This window comes from Gopherus evgoodei, chromosome 4, assembly GCF_007399415.2.
Source record: "Gopherus evgoodei ecotype Sinaloan lineage chromosome 4, rGopEvg1_v1.p, whole genome shotgun sequence".
In the NCBI taxonomy this organism is placed as follows: Eukaryota; Metazoa; Chordata; order Testudines; family Testudinidae; genus Gopherus; species Gopherus evgoodei.
The window spans coordinates 18,275,785-18,288,748 of record NC_044325.1 but is presented as its reverse complement, the minus strand read 5'-3'; the positions used below and the strand labels follow the sequence as shown (position 1 = coordinate 18,288,748).

Here is a 12,964-nt window from a genome sequence, read left to right as displayed (position 1 = left end):
TGATGTGGCTTGGGGAAATATGAGCCAAATCATAACAAGTGCAGATGCACGCCGTCACCCAAGATGAGATCCTCTGAGAGGAAACAGGTAGGCCTTTCATTCGGTCTACTACTGCGACAAAGAGTTGGGGTGTTTTACGAAAGGGTTTTGTCCGCTCAATGTAAAATGTGAGTGGCTCTACGGACATCCAGGGAGTGCACTTGTTGCTCCCGTCGCGTTGAGTGTGACTTCGGGGAAGGAGACTGAGAGAAAGATGTCCTGGTTAACATGAAAGGCCGAAACCACCTTAGGGAGGAATGCCAGGTGTGGTCGCAACTGCACCTTGTCCTTGTGGAACACAGTGTACGGTGGATCCACCATAAGAGCCCTAAACTCGGAGACTCGTCTGGCCGATGTAATGGCTACGAGGAAAGCTGTCTTCCAAGACAGGTATAGTAGCGAGCAGGTTGCTAAAGGCTCGAATGGGGAAGACATAAGTCTGGTTAAACCAGGTTGAGGTCCCAGGTCGGGGCTGGGCAGCGTACTTGAGAGTATATGTGCTCCAAGCCCTTGAAGAACCTCAAAACCATAGGGTGCGAGAACACGGAACGGCCACCTTCCCTTGGGTGGAAGGTAGAGATGGCTGTCAAGTGCACCCTCAGTAATGATACTGCTTGGCCCTGCTGTTTGAGAGACCAGAGGCAGTCCAAAATAGAGGGGACTGAGACCTCAGTGGGAGTAAGATTAAGTGTTTCGCACCAGCAGGAGAAATGCTTTCACTTGGCCAGATACATTAACCGGGTGGAAGGTTTCCTGCTACCCAGGAGAACTTGTCGTAGTGATTCAGAGCAATGTAACTGACTGGTTTAGCCACGCAGCAGCCACGCCATGAGGTGAAGAGCCTGCAGGTTCAGGTGGCGAAGTCTGCCGTGGTCCTGAGTTATGAGGTCTGGGTGGAGTGGCAGGGTAAGTGGGTTGGCTATCGACAGGTCAAGCAATGTGGTGTACCAGTGCTGCCTGGGCCACGCTGGAGCGATCATGATGATGCGCGCTCTGCCCTGCGGAGCTTCAGCAGGACCTTGTGAACCAGTGGGAACGGTGGGAAGGCATAAAGGAGCTGGCTCTTCCATGGCATCAGGAAAGCGTCCGAGATCAATCCTGGGGAGAGACTTTGGAAGGAGCAGAACATCTGGCATTTCCTGTTCTCGCGGGAAGCGAACAGGTCTAAGTGGGGAAATCCCCACTTTTGGAAAACAGAATGAATAATGTCCAGGCGGATCGACCGCTCGTGAGACGGGAAAGACCTGCTGAGCTAATCCGCCAGAGTGTTCCGAATGTCTGGGAGAAAGGACGCTACCAGATCTATCGAGTGGGCTATGCAAAAGTCCCAGAGTTGGATGGCCTCCTGACAAAGGGGGGAGGATCGTGTCCCTCCTGTTTGTTTATGTAGTACATGGCCGTTGTGTTGTCTGTAAACACTGAGACACAACGGCCTCGCAACTGTTGCTGGAATGCCTGGCACGTCAGGCAGACTGCTCTCAGTTCTTGGACATTTATGTGTAATGCCAGCTCCTGAGATGACCAAAGGCCTTGAGTACGAAGGTGACTGAGGTGAGCACCCCAACCGAGAGATGACGTGTCCGTCGTCAGGGACATTGAGGGTTGGGGCAGATGGAACAGCATCCCTGCACACACCAGGGTGGAAGTTAGCCACCATTCTAGGGAGCCTAGGGTGCTCGAAGGAATGGTGACTTTCGTGTCTATTGGGTCCCTGTCCGGGCAGTATACCGAGTTGAGCCAAACTTGGAGAGGATGGAGGCAGAGCCTGGTGTGTTTGGTTACAAACGCGCAGGCAGCCATGTGACCCAGGAGACCAAGACAAGTGCGAGCAGAGGTCGTCGGGAAATTCTGTAGACCTCAGATAATTGTTGCCATCGCCTGAAACCGCGGCTGTGGTAAGCAGGCTCTGGCTAGACTGGAGTCCAGGATAGCTCCTATGAAGTCTAACCTCTGCGTGGGAACCAGAGTGGATTTTTCTATATTGATCATCAGGCCGAGAAGTGTGAATAGGTCCTTGACGATGCTCACATGCTGAGTGACGTGTGTCTCAGAGGCCCATCCGATGAGCCAATCGTCCAGATATGGAAAAACGTGTATCCGACGTTGGCAGTGACTACGGCCATATACTTTGTAAATACCCTTGGGGCTGTAGAAAGGCTAAACGACAGGACCATAAACTGTAAGTGCTGACGGTTGGCTACAAGGTGGAGGTATCTCCTGTGCAGAGGAAAGATGGCGATGTGAAAGTACGCGTCCTTCATATCGAGGGCGGCATACCAGTCTCCAGGATCCAAGGATGGGATAATTGTCCCCAAGGATACCATGAGGAACTTCAACTTTATCATAAACTGGTTGAGTCCTCGCAGGTCTAGGATAGGTCTGAGACCTCCCTTCGACTTGGGGATTAGGAAATAACGGGAGTAACACCCCTTGCCCCTTTCGTACATCAGTAACTTCTCTATAGCTCCCATGGCGAGGAGCATCCGCACCTCTTGTAAGAGAAATTGCTCGTGAGAGGGATCCCTGAAGAGGGACAGGGTTGGAGGGTGGGAGGGCGGGGTTGAAATAAATTGGAGGTGGTACCCATACTCCACCGTGCGTAGGACCCAGCGATCTGAAGTTAACTGGGACCACGCTGGGAGGAAGTAGGAGAGATGGCTGGAGAAGGGAGGAGAGGGATCCTGGCCTGTAACAGGTATGCTGCCCTTCAAAAGTTCGTCCTTGGTCCCAGTGGTGGTTTCGAGGGACCTTGATTTTGGCCCCCTTGGGGTCCTGACGGTCGTCAGTGACCACCTCGGCCGCACCGCCTGCCAAACTCCTGTCTTTGTCTAGGCCCAGTGTATGGGCGGTGAGGTTGGGGACGGAAAGGCCTGTGTTGGGTCACCGGCATATGCATGCCAAGAGAGTGCATTATGACCCTGTTGTCCTTCAGGCTTTGCAGCCTGGGGTCAGTCTTTTCCGAGAAGAGGCCTTTACCATCAAATGGCAAGTCCTGAATGGTATACTGCAGCTCCGGTGGGAGACTTGAAACCTGAAGCCATGAGATGCGCCTCATGACAACGCCCGAGGCCAGAGTCCTGGCTGCTGAGTCTGCTGCATCCAACGAGGCCTGGAGAAAAGTTCTGGCCACCTTTTTCCCTTCCTCCAAGAGGGCAGCGAACTCTTGGCGGGAGTCTTGAGGGAGAAGCTCCGTAAACTTACCCACCGCCACCCAGGTGTTATAATTATAGTGGCTAAGCAAGGCTTGTTGATTTGCCACCCGGAGCTGTAGGGCCCCTGCCAAGTACACTTTGCGGCCGAGTAGGTCCATTCGCCTAGCCTCCTTCCATTTCGGGGCTGGCGCCTGCTGGCCATGACGTTCCCTCTCATTAACTGACTGGACGACTAGTGAGCAGGGAAGAGGATGGACATACAAGTACTCGTACCCTTTAGAGGGCACCATATATTTACGCTCAACTCCCCTGGCTGCAGGAGGGATAGACGCTGAGGACTGCCATATGGTATCGGCATTCGCCTGGATGGTCCGAATAAACGGTAGGGCCACTTTAGTGGGGGCATCTGCCGATAGAATGTCCACTACTGGGTCCTCTACCTCCGGAACCTCCTCCACCTGAAGGTTCATATTGAGTGCTACCCTCCTTAGGCGGTCCTAATGGGCCCTCAGGTCGATTGGAGGAGGGCCCAAGGAGGATGTTCCTGCCACTGCCTCATCTGGAGAAGAGGAAGAGGAGATGCCGGCGACAAGCGGGTCCTGGATGGCCTGTTGCTCTTGGGTGATCTCCTGCTCCAGTGGAACCTGGGAGTCGGGTGGGTGAACTGGGGCTTCCTCCGCAGCAGTCGGAGGGGGACGGCTAAGTGCTCTAGGTGCTCTGATCAGACAGAGCAAGATGGAACTACTGGTATGTCTTGGGCCTGGTGGTATGCCCAAGGTGTCCAGAAAGACCACTGATGGGGTCCTTGGTCCTGGTCCTGGGCCTGGGTCTCTTGGAAGACTCTGGTGGGCACATCATAATCACGGTCCTGAGCATAAGAACTGTCCACGTGGGATGACTCTGATGCGTGTCTGGATGGCCATGGAGGTGTTGAAAAGCCCTGGGCAGAATCTCTGTCTCTAGCGGACCTTGCTCTACTCGGAACCAGGGACCTGCGACCGGAGCGGTGCCGGGAGGTCGACCGAGATCTCGAAGCTCGACGTCGGGAGCGGTTACGGGAGTCAAGGTGCCTGGAGCGGTGCCGGGAGCTAGAACGGTGCTGAAAGTAGCAGGCTGATGAACGGGATACCGACCAGTGCCACGAGTGCGACCGGTACCGAGGAGGAGAACGGTACCGGGACTGCGAGCGGCGTCGGGAGTGGGAGCGCCGACGGGACCTGGAACATCTACAGGACCATGATTGTGAACGGTGCCGCTCTGCTGTGCCGACAGAGGATGGTCTTATCAAGGCAGGATTGCCGACAGACTGTATTACCCGCACCGGCGGTGCCGGGGCTTGAGGCAGCGTCAACTCTGTCATGGCAATCAGATCCCTCACCATTGAGAACGTCTCCGGCGTGGATGGAATAGTAAGCTCAACAATGGGTCGCGCCGGGGAGCTGACAGGCACCGGACTCGACGGCCCTTGTGGGACCAGAATTGACGGTGCCGACATCGTCAGTGCCGCGGCAGGTGTCAGTGCTGGGTGGTCCGACTTAGATGAGCTCTCTGGCTGTGGTGCAGGTGGCACAGAAGCAGCAGGAGTCTTAGGTTTTCTCGACCTCAGAGAGAGGGAGCAGTGCCGAGTCGACTTCGGTGCCGGCCGGTGCCAAGAGGCCTTGGCAGTACCGGCGCAGTCCGGTGCAGAGGAGGCGCTTCTACCCGCCGATTGACCAGCGCTCGGTGCCGAAGGTGGAGGGGTAAGAGCCGCCTCCATGAGGAGCTGTTTTAGCCGAAAGTCCCGCTCCTTTTTTATTCTCGGCTTAAAAGCCTTGCAAATGTGACACTTATCTGTCAGGTGAGATTCCCCGAGGCATTTAAGGCAGGAGTCGTGTGGATCTCCTGTCGGCATTAGCTTATGACAGGCGGAGCATGGTTTGAAACGCAGTGAACCGGGCATGGGCCCCGGCACCGGGTGCGGGGAAGGGGCTAATCCCCGAACTCCTCTTAACTATACACTAACTATGAATGATAAAAATTAACTAAAACTATATAACTTTGAACTATATACACAAAAAAATAACTAGAGAACTACAAGTAGCTAGGGAGGTGGAGGTCAGTACAACCACGCTCCACTGTTCCAACAACCGACACGGGCGGTAAGAAGGAACTGAGGGGCGGTTGGGTCGGCAGGGGTATATATCTGGCGCCATAGCGGCGCCACTCCAGGGGGCGCCCAGCCGACCCACCGAGTGTTGCTAGGGTGAAAATCTTCCGACAAACGTGCATGTGGCGCATGCACACCTAACTGGAATGGATATGAGCAAGCACTCGAAGAACCACCACTGGTTTATAGAGCCACACACACCCTTTCTCTAGCCAAATGAATATATAATTATTTATACTGAGAGGAACAGCTTGAGATTGAGACATGCATTCCAGAATACCTCATAACCCAGTGGCTGGGGCAAACACCTGGGACGTAGGAAACCCACATTCAAGCCTGTGTTCCAAATAAGGCAGCGTGGGGATCTGAACACAGGTTTTCCACATCCCAGATCCACGCTCTAACATGTTGCTTACTCCCGATAGCCTCAACACCTCCTCCTCATTTTTCCTGAAGAAAGGATTAACCTAGCTTACGCGTCCGTAACTCCAGGCCAAGGTTCACAGCTGTGAATCCGGAATGGAGGTAGGCGTCCATCTCCCTTTGAGGGGCAGGGCTTAGGCCCCACCCTTCTCATCAGCATTTCCTGCTGACTAGCTTAGGCAGCTCCCTGCTCAGGGTGCTGGCTTCTGTGAAACCCATTTTTTTAGGCCCCTTACTGTTCCTGTGCATCATACAGGGAGCCTAGGTGCCCAACTCTGGGTCATGAATTTCACTTGGTAGCAGACACGTAAACGTAGACACTCTGATGCTCAGCCTAAATCCTCTTTGTGAATCCCACCCATAGACTTTAATACACATGTGGTTTAGTGAGTAGAATACACTGGCTCTGATTCCCGTATCACAATATGTTCGGTAAAGTCTTCACTTCTCATGACATTTAACCCAGAGATGATGTTTGAAGACTCATCTAATACTGAGCTGGAGCACCAAGTTCTTAGGGCTTGTCTACTACACCTGAGAGTTATTCCAGAGTAAGGCTGGATGTGAATTTAAAATGGAGTAGCTATTCAGGAATAACCCAGGTGCAGACAAGCCAGTATCCTACAGCTAGGGTCCCAGGATTTTATTATGGGAAGCCCTCCAGGAAGTTGCACTGTGGCATTAAGGGGTAAATCCTGCTTCTTGCTGCAGTAGTTCATGAGCCTCTAGGAGGACAGCTGCATGGGAGGAATTAGGGGGCAGGGGTGAAGACATGGAGCAGAGGGACCTGCCCACCCAGACTACTGCGGTGACACAGATCACCAGCTAGAACTGTTAAAGAAAAATGTAATTTGGATATCAAGTTTTTACTGAAAGCAAATAAAAAAATGTATTTACTGAAATAAGAATCACTGTGAGCCAAAGCCTTGCTCTCAGCATCTGACATTATGTTTAGCTGTTTGCTAAAGTTACCTTTTCATTATTAAAGACGAGAAAGCATTTTTAAATGTATGCTGAATTATATTGCAGCACCACCTAAGCCTCACCCAGGGGCTGTGCAGGGGATCAATGGGCAGAGACGCTGTGCAGGGATACCTATGCACCCCTACCCCAGACACACTGTGGAAAGGACCTCGATACCAGCCCTGAACAGTCCAACATCATACCGATTAGCATTATTCTACACATATCCATCACCACTTTGGGTATTCACATTTCATCCGGTACCTCAAGCTAACACTGCTGTGGCCTTTTTCCCCCCTTCCCCCCAAAATAGCTATTTTTTTTAATTTCTCCAATAGCTCCTTATGAATAAAGCAGCGGTTCTCAAACTGTAGGTCGGGACCCCAAAGCGGGTCTAATGCCAGGGCTGGCATTAGACTTACTGGGCCCCAGGGCCAAAGCCCAAGCCGGAGAACTTCAGCCCCTGGTGGCGAGGCTAAGGGTTACAGGCCCCTCGCCTGGGGCTGAAGACCTTGGACTATGGTTTTGGCCCCAGGGTGGACTCAGGCTTCGGTCCCCACTCCTGGGGTGGTGTAGTAATTTTTGTTGTCAGAAAGGAGTCGTGGTGCAGTGAAGTTTGAGAACCCCTGGAATAGTGAGTCCTTCACAAAGAACAGAAGTTGGTCTGGTAATTTCTGTGTTTTCACAATTGTGCCCAGGAAATAGGTCTATCTAAAATCAAGACCTACCATTTCCTCCCATTAACTGAAGTGCACTCATGCAGTGATCATCCTCTTCTTCTATTTCTTCTTCTTCAACTTCTTCATCATGGTTATATGACACCGGTCCACTCTCTACCAGAAAGTTCTCTGGTTTTTCAAGCTCTGGCCCTTCTGTCTGCGAATCTGGAAAGGTTACCTGGAAACAAGACAGGGGGACACTAAAGTATACCATTTCTTGTAGCCAACTCTTTCCCCTTAACATCTTCAAATGAAAGGGCCAGAGCAGCTGGCACTACTGTCCTCAAACAAAGCCAAAGCCCAGCCTAAGAAGCTTAAATCTTCTGGGGAACATTCAACATCCACAGTGGAAAGTACTGTGAATGTTAATGAGAGGGAAATGTTCATTTTCAAGTATTTCAAAGCCAGGAAAATACTCAAAGTGAAACAGCCAAACAGAGTAAATGAAAAACAACCCTCTCACAAGTGCAAGGTAAAACTAGCTTAAGGTGCTTTGGCAGAGCTCTGTGGGGAAGCTTGCAGCGTTTTCCTTCATTACGTTTGGTTCAAATAAGGGCTATTACACAATGGCAACGCTATTATCACCTTAATGAGAGCAAAATGTACTCTGATATCAGAAAAAACTGATGTGTATTAGTTTTGACACATCAGGCTGGATTTTCTTGGAGCAGAATCAAGAGCATGACAATAATTCTCATTAGACAACACTGTTAATAGTGTAATAGAATAACACATTGGCTACACGGACTGGTACCTCTAGGTTATCAGAACAGCGGGTTGGGAACTGGTGGCTCTGAAAGCACATGCCAACGGAGAGCTAACTGTTCACACGGTGCTGGTCTATCCTCTCTGTTGCCAGAGATGTCTAAACTTTTTCAGAAATGAGGAGGCTGTCTTATTGCTGCTAAGGCCCCAATTCAGCAAGGTGCTAAGAGGAACTCAGCAGGAAATGGTTTCCTCATCCAGTGAAGAATTTTAAGATTTTCAACATTTTTCCTATTCAGCACTGCAATGAACCCAGAACAGAGAGAGGGACCCATGCCCTGAGCAGCCAATAGCCCGGTGGTCAGGGCACTCACCGGGGATGTGGATGATTCAGTTTCAAGTCCTTGCTCTGCCAGGTTTGGAGTAGGGACTTGAACTCAAGCCTCCCACATTTCAGGTGAGTACCCTGACCACCAGTCTTACTGGCTACACTGAGGTGAGGCTCTCAATCTCTCTTGTTGGAGCTGTTCCACTTTGTATGAATATTCTACAGGAATTGGAGCAGGGACTTGAACCTAGGTCTCCCACACTGCAGATGAATGCCCTGACGACTGGGCTAAGTTGTCCTCTGGGAAGGGGACAGTGAGGCAGTACCTCCAGGGTAGGAGAGGGTAAAAAGACCTAGCAGCTGGGGAGAAATTCCAAGGAGCAGAGATGGTGACCAAGCATCAGGAAAGCACATGCAGTAGAAGCTGAGGATTAGGCAACAAGGAGGCATTTGTAGAAATGATGAGAAGGAGAAAGGAAAAGTTTTTACTGTGGGAAAAGAGTATGTGCAATGCAGCAAGCAGGGAGGGAGGAAAACATAGCAGGGAGATGGAGACTAAATGAAAAGAAAAAGAAGACACTGTCACTGGTTCTCTTATGTCTGAGCTGTGGAAAGTAGCAGCCACATGAAATTGGCTTCAGCTCCCTGATTCAGCGCCACCTGATCCTAAGCCAGAGCAGAAGGGGCCTTGCTCTAATTGAGGCTACTGGAGTACTTCCCCCTGCAGCAGTAGAGCACTGCCCTTCCAGCCCCGTCCCTCTTCTACCCTTTACAGGGGGGAAGCTGGCAGAGGAGGCAGCTTTGCTGTCTCCAGCAACTCTCTGATGAGGGATTTTCCCTTTTGTCCAGAAGATAGCTCCAGTGTTAGTGCACCAGAGAATCTGGTGCAGTATGAATAACTCTTGCAAAACTGAGAATGTATATATTACTTGCCACTAGTCATCACCAGGAAAGACTGAAAAGATTGGGATTGTTTACATTCAAAAGAAGATGAAGAAGAGGGGACATGTTAGAAGTATGTAAAATGGTGTATGGTATGGAGAAGTCAGACAGGGAACTTTTATTCTTCCTGTCTCTTTAAACCAGAAGGGGACATTCAAATGAATTAAAAGGCGGCAATTCGAAACTGATAAAAGGAAACACTCCTTCACACAATGCACAATTAAACTGTGGAACTTATTGCCACATCAGGACATTAAGGCCAATACCGTAGCAAGATTCAGAAAGGCATTAGCTATTTATATGAAAAGAAGAATATCCGCAGTTGTAATACTTAATGTGAAACCACTTTGGAAGGGATATTAAGCATGAGGCTTAAACCAAAGTAGAAGTTAGAAGGAAGGTTTTTTGCACCTTCTGTGTAAGCCGCTCCTGAAGACAGGATCTGATTCAGTATGGCCATTCTTCTCTTATTTATTTGTGCTACAGTAACACTTAGAGGCCCCAAACAAAATCACGGCCCCATTGTCCTAGGCACTGTATGAACATATTGTAACGGAAAGCCCCTATCCCAAAAAGCTCACCGTCTAATTACTCAAATATCAAATTCCACCCAAACCTGTGAGAAATCAAGCTGATCACACAGGCAAACTAAGGATTCCATCTTAGATTTCCTAAGAGCTTGTCTGCACTACAGAAGTGCAGCTGCACTGCTCTGGTGCTTAGTGAAGATGTGCCCTATGCCAATAGGCGATCTTCTCCTATCAGCGTAGGCACTCCTCCTCCCCAATAAGCCCTCCTGTCAACATAGCACTGTGTGCACTGGGAGTTTGGTCGGTATGACTGCACTGCTCAGGGCTGTGGATTATATAAACTTCATTAGACTGATGTACGTTTGTAATGTAGGCCAGGGCAAAGTCACCACGGAGATTCTACCAATAGCTCATTGATTGGGTACTGCACACCCACTAATTTTAACAGGGACTGGATGTCCAAATCACATAGAACACAATCTCTATGTAGAAATAAATCTTACTGTTATTTAGATTTGAATTCCTCTTCTTTCAGTTTATCATGTTTCACCCATCACCACTTTTTCCATATAGAATTATCAAACTGACAACTGTAGGGTTTTAGGCACAAGTAGTAATAGACAACAGTTTCAGGAAAAACATCATCTTAATTTATACTAATTTTTATGCTAAAAGTTGCCATCTGCTTTAAAAATTTTCACTAAAGAATGGATGAATATAAAGGAGCTACAACTGATTCATTGTTTATTAAAATTGCACCATCCTAATTAAAATATGACCTTCTTCTAATTATCATGTCCATTTCCAGGCTGTTACAGCTCTAAAAATGTGCAGGTTTTTCTAATGAGCACAGCATAAAAAGTGAAAATGTATTTCCCCAGGCTTTATATCAAACTTTCTGAAAATTTATGTTTTAATCATTTTTAAACAAAGGTGTCAAACAATTCCTTTCACCAAACTTCCTGAATCAGTCTCCAGAAAATTTGAACTTTAGTATGGCTTTTAAAAACTCTCATATTTTTTTTTTTATGGGGGCATGAATGGTTGTGGAAACATGTTGAATGAACAACATTAACTAGAACATTTTCAAAATGGTGTCAGATTTCACACATTTATATAAAAAAAGATGAATGGCTGACTCAGTTTGTAAATTAACAATATAGATGCTACATGGTTATGTAATAGTTTAGCCTCTGAATATGAACAACAATTTTAATTTACTGTATGTGTATACACATGTGTAAACATATTTCACAGAGACAGAGTGTGAAGGAGGAGAACATAAGAACGGCCATACTGGGTCCTACCAAAGGTTCATCTAGCCCAGTATCCTGTCTTCCGACAGTGGCAAATGCCAGGTGCCCCAGAGGGAATGAAGAGGTAATCATCAAGTGATCCATTCCCTGTCACTCATTCCCAGCTTCTGGCAAACAGAGGCTAAGGACACCACCCCTGCCCGTCTTGGCTAATAACCATTGATGGACCTATCCTCCATGAATTTTTCTAGTTCTTTTTTGAATCCTGTTACACTCTTGGCCCTCACAACATCCTCTGGCAAGGAATTCCACAGGTTAACTGTGCATCGTGTGAAGAAATACTTCCTTTTGTCTGTTTTAAAACTGCTGCCTATTAATTTCATTTGGTGACCCCTAGTTCTTGTGTTCAGAGAAGGAGTAAAAAACACTTCCTTATTTACTTTCTCCACACCAGTCATGATTTTATAGACCTCTATCATATCCCCCCTTAATCATCTCTTTTCCAAGCTGAAAAGTCCCAATCTTATTAATCTCTCCTCATAAGGAAGCTGTTTCATACCTCCAATCATTTTTGTTGCCCGTTATTGAACCTTTTCCAATTCCAATATATCTTTTTTGAGATGGGGTGACCACAACTGCACACAGTATTCAAGATGTGAGTGTACCATGGATTTACATAAAGGCAATATGATATTTTCTGTCTTATTATCTTTCCCTTTCTTAATGACTCCCAATATTCTGTTCACTTTTTTGACTGCCGCTGCATATTGAGTGGATGTTTTCAGAGAACTATCCACAATGACTCCAAGATCTCTTTCTTGAGTGGTAACAGCTAATTTAGACCCCATCATTTTATATGTATAGTTGGGATTATGTTTTCCAAATGTGCATTACTTTGCATTTATCGACACTGAATTTCATCTGCCATTTTGTTGCCCAGTCACTCAGTTTTGTGAGATCCTTTTGTAGCTCTTCGCAGTCTGCCTGGGACTTAACTATCTTGAGAAGTTTAGTATCATCTGCAAATTTTACCACCTCAGTTTCTCTTTTTTTCCAGATATTTATGACTATGTTGAATGGGACTGGTCCCAGTACAGACTCCTGGGGGACATCACTATTAACCCCTCTCTATTCTGAAAACTGACCATTTATTCTTACCCTTTGTCTCCTGTCTTTTAACCAATCACCAATCCATGAAAGGACCTTCCCTCTTATCCCATGACAGCTTACTTTGCTTAAGAGCCTTTGGTGAGAGACCTTGTCAAAGGCTTTCTGAAAATCTAAGTATACTATATCCACCGGAAACCCCTTGTCCGCATGCTTGTTCACCCCCTCATAGAATTCTAGCAGATTGGTGAGGCATGATTTCCCTTTACAAAAACCATGTTGTTTCCTCCCCAACAAATTATGTCCATGTGTCTGACAATTTTGTTCTTTACTATAGTTTCAACCAGTTTGCCAATACTGCAGTCAGGCTTACCAGCCTGTAACTGACGGGATCACCCCTGGAGCCCTTTTTAAAAATTGGCATCACATTAGCTATCCTCCAGTCATTTGGTACAGACATTGATTTAAATGATAGATTATAGATTATAGTTAGCAGTTCTGCAATTTCCCATTTGAGTTCCTTCAGAACTCTTGGGTGAATATCATCCGGTCCTGGTGACTTATTACTGTTTAGTTTACCAATTTGTTTACCAATCTCCTCTGACACCTCAATCTGGGACAGTTCCTCAGATTTGTCACCTAAAAAGAATGGCT

At 47.9% G+C, this 12,964-nt stretch overlaps 1 protein-coding gene across 2 annotated transcripts in view; it reads right to left on the bottom strand.

The window, feature by feature from the left end:
- BRF1 (BRF1 RNA polymerase III transcription initiation factor subunit) overlaps positions 1–12,964 on the bottom strand; it is a 257,449-nt gene that overhangs the window by 6,632 nt on the left and 237,853 nt on the right. For both annotated transcript variants that reach the window (XM_030558590.1, XM_030558591.1), the window contains one exon: positions 7,452–7,620. In XM_030558590.1, the coding sequence (XP_030414450.1) occupies positions 7,452–7,620 (169 nt within the window). The remainder of the gene's footprint in view (positions 1–7,451; positions 7,621–12,964) is intronic.